The sequence below is a fragment of the Silurus meridionalis genome, chromosome 25 (genome assembly GCF_014805685.1).
Source record: "Silurus meridionalis isolate SWU-2019-XX chromosome 25, ASM1480568v1, whole genome shotgun sequence".
In the NCBI taxonomy this organism is placed as follows: Eukaryota; Metazoa; Chordata; class Actinopteri; order Siluriformes; family Siluridae; genus Silurus; species Silurus meridionalis.
In genome coordinates, this window is record NC_060908.1 from 11380061 (window position 1) to 11392172 (window position 12112).

Genomic DNA, 12112 nt, shown 5'->3' on the forward strand with positions numbered 1-12112 from the left:
TGCAAGGCACAGTTCTGGGGAAGACTACAAAAAAAATTGCTAATGCACTGACTCTCAAGAGCACAGTGGCCTCCATAATTCTCAAATAGAAGATATGTGGCACAACCAGGACTCTTTCAAAAGTTGTTCGCCCGATGTGACTTAAGCACACAGCTTTTTTATGAAAAAAAGACATTTCTTAAATTCTGTTTTCACTTTGTTATTATGGGGTACTGAGTTTAGATTATGACAACGGAAAAAAGGTTTTTCTAAATTTTTTGCAAATTTATATATAAAAAAACCTAATAAAATTACTTTTGTTAAAGCACTTTTGGCACCAATTACAGCCTCAATTCTTTTTAAGTACAGTATGATTCTACAAGCTTGGCCCAGCTATTATATAGGAAGTGTCGGGGCACAGGCATTTTCAGATTAAGTCTGAGCTCTGGCTGGGCCACTCAAGGACATTCACTGAGTCGTCCCATAGCCTATCTTTTGTTATCTTGGCTGTGTGCTTAGGGTCGTTGTCCTGTTGGAAGATGAATCATCGCCCCAGTCCGAGGTCTAGAGAGATCTGGAGTTGGTTTATATCAAGGATGTCTCTGTGCATTGCTGCATTCATCTTTCCTCTAGCTTAACTAGTCTCCAGGTTCCTGCTGCTGAAAATCATCCCCACAGCATGATGCTGCCACCACCAGGTGATGAGCGGTGCCTGGTTTCCTCCAGACATGACGCTTGGCATTCAGGCCAGAAAGTTCAATCTTTGGTTCTCATGGTCTGAGAGTCCTTCAGGTGCCTTTTGACAAACACCATTGGGGCTGTCATGTGAGAAAAGGCTTCCGTCTGGTCACTTTACCACAGAGCCCTGATTGTTGGAGTACTAGAGTTTTTTCAGGGTGACCATCAGGTTTTTGGTCACCTCCTTAACTAAGGCCCTTCTCCCACAAAGGTTTAGTTTTGCCAGGCAGACCACTCTAGGTAGAGTCCTGGTGGTTCCAAACTTCTTCCATTCACGGATGATGGAGGCCACTGTGCTCAATTGGTTGCAGAAATCTTTCTGTACCCTTACCCAGATCTCTGCCTCGATACAATCCTGTCTCTGTTTTGTTTACAAACAATTCCTTGAACCTCATGGCTTGGTTTGTGCCCTGACATGCACTGTTAACTGTGGGACCTTATAAAGACGTGTGTGTATCTTTCCAAATCATGTCCAAACAACTGAATTTACCACAGATGGACTCCAAGAAACATCTTAAGAATGATCAGTGGAAACAGGATCCACCTGAGCTCAATTTTGAGTTTAATGGCAAAAGGCTGTGAATACTTATGTACATGTGATTTGATTTTAAACAAACCTATTTCATGTTGTCATTATGGGGTATTGTTTGTAGAATTTTGAGGAATACAATGAATTTAATCTGTTTAGGAATAAGGCTGTAACACAACAAAATGTGGAAAATTAAAGCGTTGTGAATACTATCCAGATGCATTGTACATAATCAGGTTTAATATACAAGTTAATTGATCAATTCATTAAAATAACTCACCTGCCCACTTTTTTAAAAATATAGTTTCTAAAACCCAATATTTTATATACTGTATACACAAATGTTTCTTGACACCTGGCCATAAGATTTGTATGTGCTTTTTGAACATCCCATTCTACATAATAACCTTTACTTTTCTGGGAAGATGTTCCACTATAACATAACAAAATGGGGAAAAATGAAGCCCTGTGAATACTTTCTGGATATAAAGTATATGACATTTTTGTGGACACCAGAGCATAAGATTCATATGTGGGACATTTAGTCCCCATTTGCTGTTATAATAAACTCCATTATTCTTACACAAACCTGATTCCAAAAAAATGGGACACTGTACAAATTGTGAATAAAAAAGAAATGCAATAAATTACAAATTACAAATCTTAAACTTATATTTTATTCACAATAGAATATAGATAAGATATCAAATGTTGAAAGTGAGACATTTTGAAATGTCATGCCAAATGGCTCATTTGGATTTCATGAGAGCTACACATTCCAAAAAAGTTGGGACAGGTAGCAATAAGAGGCTGGAAAAGTTTAATGTAAATATAAGGAACAGCTGGAGGACCAATTTGCAACTTATTACGGTCAAGTGGCAACATGATTGGGTATAAAAAGAGCCTCTCAGAGTGGCAGTGTCTCTCAGAAGTCAAAATGGGCAGAGGATCACCAATTCCCCCAATGCTGTGGTGAAAAATAGTAGAGCAATATCAGAACGGAGTTTCTCAGAGAAAAATTGCAAAGAGATTGAAGTCATCATCTACAGAGCATAATATCATCCAAAGATTCAGAGAATCTGGAACAATCTCTGTGCGTAAGGGTCAAGGCCGGAAAACCATACTGGATGCCCGTGATCTTCGGGATACCCCAAGTTGTTATCAGCGCTCAGTTCAGAAGCCTGCATCTCTGATGGTATGGGGTTGCATGAGTGCATGTGGCATGGACAGCTTACACATCTGGAAAGGCACCATCAATGCTGAAAGGTATATCCAAGTTCTAGAAGAACATATGCTCCCATCTAGATGTCTTCGCTTTCAGCGAAGTCCTTGCATTTTCCAACATTACAACGCCAGACCACATACTGCATCAATTACAACATCATGGCTGTGTAGAAGAAGGATCCGGGTACTAAAATGACCAGCCTGCAGTCCAGATCTTTCACCCATAGAAAACATTTGGCGCATCATAAAGAGGAAGATGCGACAAAGAAGACCCAAGACAGTTGAGCAACTAGAAGCCTGTATAAGACAAGAATGGGGCAACATTCCTATTCCTAAACTTGAGCAACTTGTCTCCTCAGTCCCCGGACGTTTGCAGACTGTTATAAAAAGAAGAGGGGATGCCACACAGTGGTAAACATGGCCTTGTCCCAACTTTTCTGAGACGTGTTGATGCAATGAAATATAAAATCAACTTATTTTTCCTTTAAAATGATACAATTTCTCAGTTTAAACATTTGATATGTCATCTATGTTGTATTCTTAATAAAATCTTGAAATGTAAAACTTCCACATCATTGCATTCTGTTTTTGTTCACAATTTGTACAGTGTCCCAACTTTTTTGGAATCTGGTTTGCATATAAACACAAAAAAATATTCAAATTTTCCATTTCTTAAACAACCAATTATAACTCACAGCTATGTTTGATACTGAAAATAAGAGCATTATTACACATACAGTGGGAAGTGAGCTCAAGGTATTGGGGCTGAACAGGTGTGTAGCCTTAAGAAAAACACTTTTCAGTGAGGCTAATCAGAAAAAAAAAGTATTTAATTTGCTAGGGACTACAAACAATGAGTCTGGTGCAGGTCATATGCTCTGATAAGTCTGGTGTTACCCTGTACCAAAATGATGGGCACCTCAGGTAAGAAGAAAGGAGGATATAGTGATATGTCAATCATGCCTAGTGCCTACTGTACAAGTCTCTGGGTTAAGTGGATCTGGTTGCTTCAGTTGGTCAGGTCTATTTTCGCAAAACTATATGTGCCAGAAATCTGTTCATCTGATATATTGACAAAATACATTGAATGATATTTTCTTTTAAATTAAATATTTTTTCTGCTTTGAAGGCAGGAGCATAATCTAAAATGACAATGCCAGATTCAGTGGGCTCAAACTATAAAGATTGGTTAAGGAAGCTTTACTTTCACACATGGATTGGCCACCACAAAATCTAGACCGTAACCCCATTGAAAAGCATTGATAAGACACACACATATATATATATATATATATATATATATATATATATATATATATATATATATATATATATATATATATATATATATGTGTGTGTGTGTGTGTGTGTACAAAATTGGATGGTCTTTGGGGTTCTGTTTCTAATTACCATATTTTAAGGATTTTATTACATGCTCCATCACTCTAAAGCCTCTGTCGAAATGTTTTAAAAAGTAAAGTATTAGGCTCAAAGATGACACTTAATATGCATCAACCGAGGTTAAACTCCGTAAATATGGCTTTAACTGTAAGCAAAGTCACAGTTTTTTGAAGCAACAATTATGTCCTTGCATTTAGCAGAAAGCCTTCATTGGTGACACTGCAGCTTGGACAGGCAATTACATCAGAAGACTATTTTACAAAGCTTAAAGCCGACTTTCAAAACCTCATTGTCTATTTGTTCTGCTAAGTGCTGTTCCTTTCATTTATTTAAACAATTTTTATTTACTCACCAAATATAAAAAATCATGCTCAAATTTTTATCACAATGTATAGGGGGCACAGCTGTTAGGAATTCTGCCTGACTTAAGCATTCTGTTTTTGTGTCCACATAGGTTTCCTCTGGGAACTTAGACTTCTAGCTACAACAAAAAAAATTGATGGGCAACTAAATGACCTAATGCCCTAAATGTGAAACCACTTCAGTCTCTTTGGATATGGTAAATGGTAACCCTACTTTAAATTAAGCCCAATTAGTTGTTTTTTTTTTGTTTTTAAGGTCACAACAATTAAGTAAATTCCCACAAAGGTTTTGGTAACACTGCTTTTCTTCATATTCAAATATGCTTTTGTCGATGAAGGCCAATTTCCAATGAAGCCTCCATGATACTATGTTGGAAAAACAGGAAGTGTGTCATGAAGACGTGTCATGTTTCGAAAGAAGCCTGATAAGGCATATTATATACTAGGGTTTTGTAGCAAATTGTAAATTGAATCATATCAACTCAATTAATTATTTAAAAAAAGGTGGGTGAGTAATTAAAATCAACTGGCTATTTATTCTTGAAGGTATAATCTGTATAAAATATAATCTGTGGTAACAATTACAGCACATACAAACAGAATTTTCAGTAAACAAAATCAGTGTTAAATCCCTTACAAATTATTTTACAAATCAATTCAGTTCTATGCAGCTTAATAAACACATTAATTATATTAATTATTATACACATACCTTAGTTTGAAGATGTTATGAGGGGTGTGGCTAGGGTCACTATCCACATACAGCTTCGAAAACAGGTTGGCTCTGACTGATACTCCAGAACCTTCGAGAACCACAGTTACAGTTTCGGGCAAGAGCTCCCTCAATTCAGCCGTAAATGATAAAGTGAGGTCCTGGCCATAACTTAGCAGTTGGTTCCCAAGAAACTTTGCTGTAAGACAAAACAAAGCAAATACAAAAAAATCTTCATTAGCTCCTTATGGAAGTGTTCATTTTCAGTTCTGTAATTCAATGAATGTTATGAACACAGTGTGTAAGAAGGGACCTGATGTAGGAACATGTATTGATGTGTGTGATAAAGACTTTATCCAAATGTCCAAATCCCACAACTGACAGAAAGAGGAGGAATAAAGGCTACAGCTTTGCTTTGCAGACATGTAGGAAGGTTCTCAGATGTCCTAGCTGTGTGTGCACGAGGACAGTCTTGTAATTGCCTTTCATCTCTTCTCCCCTCATTAAAGACTTCAAAAAGCCCCCACAGAGTGCTCTTTCATGCACATACACAGACACACAAACATTTGGCTTACTATCCTTCTTGGGACTTTTACCCAAAAGTCCTCACAAAATAAGAACAGTCATATATTTCTATTGTTCCTGGAGCATTTCCGGGCCCCAAAATCATGGCCACACATGCAAACAAACATACTAAAATATAACACATTTTACCCATCATTCACTACCATTTCTTTCTTTACAATTCCATGGTGCAATACAGGTCTGACAATATGTAACCGTTTGAGAATGAAACTCTTTTCATTAGTTCTAATGCTCTGTCTTTATAGAGGCATTAAAAGTAATGCCTAGCATCCAAAACGCAGTTGTCTGTGTTATTGTCTTTGATTTTCAAACGCTTGTTAGTATTCACTTCAGTCAGCAAATGGAAACACTTAAAGCTGGTTGGTTCTAAGCAAAAGAGAGAAACACACCTTCCATTTACATAACAACCAAGAGCTCATAAATGTATAGGATAATGAATAAAAAAAAGTGTGTGCAACAAGAGGACAATTAATAGAGCAACTGTCTGTAGTTGTGACATTGTAATTAATAGCAGAAGCTTTCTCTTAAGAGATGAAAGAGAACATTAACATAAAATTCCATTTTATAATAAAATGTGAAACTTTGACATACTACTATAGTATAAAAGAAATAAAACACTTTCAGATATGTGGTTATTAGAAAATAAATCATTTCCAGTCGTAAACACTTTTTACACATAGTGTATTATATATGAAATAGATTCACTTATTTATGTATAGAATCAGAATCCCATTTTTAAAATAATGACTTCGTCTTGATTGCACTGCTTCCCTGAATCTCCTTATTCATGCAAAGTACTGCATCGAGGACAGCCAGGCTTCGAGCGAAGCCAAAAAGTGATATAGTGCAGAAATGTAATTTAAATATTGTCAGTCATTTTTCATTATAATCATTCATCAATCAAATCCGTCCTGACATAAAGACTGCACCAGATCAACCTGTCCTTAACCTGGCTGAAGACTTCCTGGAATAAAATAATGGGATGCATCTGAGAGTTTGTAAAATGGGGCTTTTCAGTGCAAAAGATTCTTACCCCAGACAAAACAATGTCTCGTTAAATACTATATCGTAAGTGTATTTCTGCTGCCTAAGGGACTGAATCTTATGACTCCTCTAACGAAATAATAACAAAAAATTACATGTACCTTCAGAGTGCTCAGTGTGTTTAGGCAATGTTTCACTCTCCTACATATAGACTTTATTGTAGTTAAGAAGCAAATGTCTGGCATTGGATATTCTATTGGGATATGAGTTAGGGTAAAGAAAATGTCTGGGGGATAAAATATTTGTAGTTACATTTCCAAATGTCTACAAAGATATCCTGAGAATGACTCATAACAGCAAGGAGACTGTATTATATAATATAACTATAACTATTATATATAAAATGTATGGCCAAAGAGTGTACACTCCAGACACCAGGCCTTTCCAAACCTTGTCCTGAAAGCAACTGTCATTTTAAAATAAATCATTAAAATTTCCCTTTGAATGGACCTAAGTGGATGAAACATGTTCCAATATGACAATGCCCTTGTGCAAAAAACATGCTCTATAAAGACACGGTCTAGCAAGTTTAGAGTGAAAGAACTTGAATCACATGCACAGCGCCCTGGTGCACTGGTCAATGGGCACATTGGTACACTGACTGCACTCCTAAACTAACGTTAGACTATTATTGTATATAAAATGTTAAACAAAGTGATGAAGTAAGAAAGTGCCAAATGTTAATTCACCCCATTTTCTGGTCATCTTATCAAATGATGACTGCAATTTTTGTGAAATGCCTCTATAAATTGTATTTATAATAAGTCTATTTATACAGTAGCCCTCTTGATAAGGTTAACTTTTAAAGCCCACACTTAGAATGTATATTGAACTGTTGAATGTTGTGCAGATTATGCCTGCACTGTTGCGTTGCTAGGATATCAGCATAGAGGGCATTCATTTGGTTTTGCATGGCATGTGGGTGGTGACTGGGAATTTGTAAAGTAGGGGAAAGAATTAACAGCCAATGGGGTTGGGGGAAACTGTGTCTAAAATGATAAGAGAGTAAGACCGAAGTAAAGAGGCCCTTGACTTCTAGCACTTTCTGTTCTCTCTGCTGTTCAAGATCAAACATGATGAAACACAGGTGCTGACCTTCTCCTCGTCACACAAATTAACCGTCACCAAAGTGATGAAACCTGATGACATTTACTGAACTTTGTCTGAGCTTACCCTGCAATCACGCTAGCAACCGGAAATTTATTGCTATCATTCTCACAGTGCCGCTTGGGGGTGTACATTGGCCAGTTAATGTTTTTTTTTTTTTTTATAAGAAGCCTTTGATAAATTGTAATAGCAAATATGTATGGCCTGTAGCTGGGTTGTTTAAATGGTTGTCCACGAGCAAGAGTTTATATTTTCAAAGTTTATATTTATATCAACTCATCCTCAAACACATTTTGATCACATTGAAATAGTTTTGTACCTAAAAAACTGCCCTACCATCAAAACCTGCTCAAATAAATATAACAACATATAAGCCGTACTCCGTTGGGTGTAGATGTCTGAATAAGTGCTGCAAGTGCTTTTGCAGATAACAAACCTAGAGTATGTCCATAGTGTGAAAACATATACATGACATGTAAGCATCCTTGAGCTTGGGAAAGGCGCTATATAAATTCAACATATTATTATTATTATTATTATTATTATTATTATTATTATTATTATGACTGCTACACTGCTAAAAACTGCTATTTATAGCAATTAGACTAAGAGTCACCAACCACAAATCTGGATAAGTAGACAATAAAGGATTAGGAAGGATCTAATGCTTTGCAACAGTTTTATTGAATAAGGAAGACAAGTCTAGATTGTGGCCAAACTACAATTCAGGCAATTCACAAAACAGACTAGATGAAGGCAAACAAGGTCAAAACAAGGACAGAAATTGTTTGGCAACAAGCTATCGAAATTTGGCTTGGTAACAGTCAAAAAACAGAAGTCACAGTGAGCATATTTCATCGAAAGGTTGAGTCCATGTACAGTACAGTGTAGGTAATTGATCACACCTGCTTAATCAGTAGCATGGATACTGAGAACTAAAAAGTGTGTGTTCTTGGAGACTTGAGTCTATAGCAGCCATATCTCTGAGGCTGAAATCTGACACTAGGAAACATTGAAACTAATAAATCACAGCACAGCACAGCATCCTACAATCCCAGTAGTCTTTATCAAACTTAAGATATCTACTGTATATCATCCTCATTAATGATACACATATTACTATACCACTGCATGTTATACACTTGAATTATATGTAATAGAGTAGGTTTAATACAATTAGTTTTGGCACATCTAGTACACATGGTCCGAACATGCTGGATATTTAAATGTTCATACAATATATATATGGTACATTTACTCTACATATATACGGTATATTTACAATACAACACATACTATTTATCCGATTTATTTTGAGGTTATTTACTGGTTTATCTCTGTTTTGTTTCTTATTTCTTAGTTACATGCTTAGTTACTCTTACAAATCTGCATTCCTTTTTGTTTTCTTTATTGTTTTTTATTTTAGAATATTTTTTGTTATAGCACTCCTGAAGCACATAGGGTTAAGGGTTTTGTATTTAACCTACTCACATTTCCTTGCATGCTGGTGCTTTTTTCTCCTCTTTATTTGACTGTTATCTTTGCATTCATTTACCTCCAGGCTAGAGTTTTCACCATGGCTGTTACTGTCTCTTTTAGGAAACAAGCCTCACCTGGGATTTTCTAGTGACAGAGCACATATCTGTGTGCACCACATACATTATAAACGGAAATCCGTTATTCCATTATTGATAGAACGTTTTTCAACTGCTTGGGAGCACCTACATGAATCCTTGTTTTGCTTTATTGTTCTCTTGCTATGTTCTGGAAAATAGTGAACTTAGAAGTTGGGAAGGTTGAAAACCACCATAGGCAAGGCTCTGACCTTTCTAGTTACAGTCTACTCCCAGTAGCCGAACACTATATGTTTGTGCTAAGGCCATCTTCTGCAGCCTTCCCATATACTGTATATAACTCACAATCTATTATATTACAGTGTATGAACAAACTTTCTAGTTAATCACCCAAAAATCCCAAAACACATCAGTTCACACTGAGACTTCTTTTGTACTATTTGTAGGAAACTGCAAGGGATCCACCTAAAGCAGTTATTTTAGAAGGAATAGAAGCAATGGTTACCCAGGAATGTAGCAACCAAGCAGCTCAGGGAGCCATGCCACTCAGGGAGTCCTTTACTATAGTTTTCTGCTGCGAATGCAATTTGAGGGTAATTTTTTGGAATAGCAAGAATGAAAAAAGTTTCATCCAACAGTTACCCAGACCTTAAAAGCAATTTCTTACAAAAAAAAAACCCTCCAACAATGTGTGCAAGCACACATTTTTTATTAATCTATTCATCCAAAGTCAGATAACAATTTTAAAACTACACCGCTAAGATTAATCAGCCTAACAAAGTGCCATCTCAGTTATTAGATCTGCTAACCTAATGGCAAGATGTGGTCATAGTAGCACCATGTTTGCAGGCATAGCTAATAAATTGCATTTAAATATGTTCATTTTGGCAGTTTATCAGTGTGCAGGCAAGTATTCGATTTGTAGACCTGCTGAAGTTCTGGCATATGCAAGGACATTGAATAACAAAGATAAATATTCAGAGAATTCATTATTCATTTAAAATACATGGTAGACCACGTAAAATGTCAAATCAGATCAAGTCGGAATATGCATGATTTTTACATCAAGATTAGTTTCACAAATACATATACATAATCAACATCATACGTAAAATAAACAAAAATACTAAAGCCTTAACTGACTAATATGTCCTAAATGGCAATTAGGACATATATGTATGTGATACTGTTGAGGCACATAGTTTGAGCATTACCACATACATAGAAGAGCATTCCATAGCATGGGTTGTGAATGCACACATGTAGACAGAAATAGAATTTCATGTTCCTAAAGGCACAATGCGCTATATAAGTAGTATGCCTATAAATTCATGGCACCAATAGTATATTGGCATATTAAATAAGGTAAGAAGCAGGGACATAGTCCATGCACCCATCGTTTGCAAGTGGTCCTTATTACATTATAATAATGAATGGAATAAGAAAAAAGCCCTTATTGTGCACATCAGTTACTCTTACAGTCAGTGAACATTAATTGAAATACCTATTTCCTATTTCTATATACCTATTTCTCTCTCTCTCTCTCTCTCTCTCTCTCTCTCTCTCTCTCTATGACACCATGGAGATGGATGATGTCTGAGCATGATAGTGGTTGACTTTTATAAAATGGTGGTGTATGACCTATGATTATATTTTCTTGCCAATTCTGAACTGATAGCCCTGCACAGCTTTTAAGTTGGTCTGATTCACATCAATGCATACTTTTTTCTTTTTTTAAACCATTTTTTTTTTACACATAATGGTGTAAATACGGTATTTTCTACATGGTAAAATATATAGTTATATCATACAAATCCTTTTCAAATGTATCATTTGCTGCAAAAAAACTACTACTAATAATTTTTATTTTATGTAGTCTGCTATAACAAGCACATAGCCTGCTTTAGCCATACCTACACCCAGGGGTGAAATTGTAAGTAATGAATTTTACCTTGGTTTTGGCTTTTTTTTTTTTTTTTTTTGGCTAGAAAGCTGTTTCAGTGCTGGTAACTGGTGACTCTTGAGAAACATCAGGAGGAAATGACGCATTAGGGATTTTGGCCCTCTAGCAGCTGCCATCTCCTATGTCTGAATCAGCCTTTTCTCAAAAGGTCCCAACTGTGATTTTAAAGGCTTTTTCTGCTTTTTTATCATTCTTTCTGGCTTGAGCTGCTCATCCTTATCTACTTCCTCTGCTATACTGCCTAAAGCAAGCACATACTCTGGACACAGCTAAAAAAATGCTCTAATTATTTCTCATAAAAACTAAAAATAAAAGTCTCATTTGACATTGCTAGCCTTTTCTATTATTTTGAACCCTACTCAGTCCTGGATGGCAAGTTTTGGACATACCATATATATATATATATATATATATATATATATATATATATATATATATATATATATATATATATATATATATATATATATATATATTAGTATCTCAAAAAAGAGAGTAGTCTATCTTCTGAAGGGAAAATAATATAGAAATCAAAATCAATATTTTGTGTGAGCAAAATTGTTATCTAGCACTGCCTAAGTCCTCATAGGCATGGAATTCAGCAGAGATTCACATGTTATTGCTGGGATCTTCGTCCACTCCTCCATAATGGCAACACAAAGTTGCTGGAGGTTAGACACATGGTGCTTCTCCACCTTCCACTTGAGAATGCCCCACAGATGCTCAATAGGTTTAAGGTCTGGAAACATACTTAGCCACTTCATTATCATCCCCGTTCAGCTTCCTCAGCAAAGCAGTTATGTTGGCTAGTGTTTGGAGTCATTAGTATGTTGGAAAACTGCCGTTTCGCTTAGTTTCTGAAAGAAGGGCTTAATGTTCTGCTTCAGAATGTCA

General features: G+C 36.0%; 1 protein-coding gene across 1 annotated transcript in view; it reads right to left on the reverse strand.

The window, feature by feature from the left end:
• lamc3 (laminin, gamma 3) overlaps positions 1 to 12112 on the reverse strand; it is a 121506-nt gene that overhangs the window by 44071 nt on the left and 65323 nt on the right. The window contains exon 10 of the mRNA XM_046839213.1: positions 4946 to 5144. Coding sequence (XP_046695169.1) covers positions 4946 to 5144 — 199 coding nt within the window. The remainder of the gene's footprint in view (positions 1 to 4945; positions 5145 to 12112) is intronic.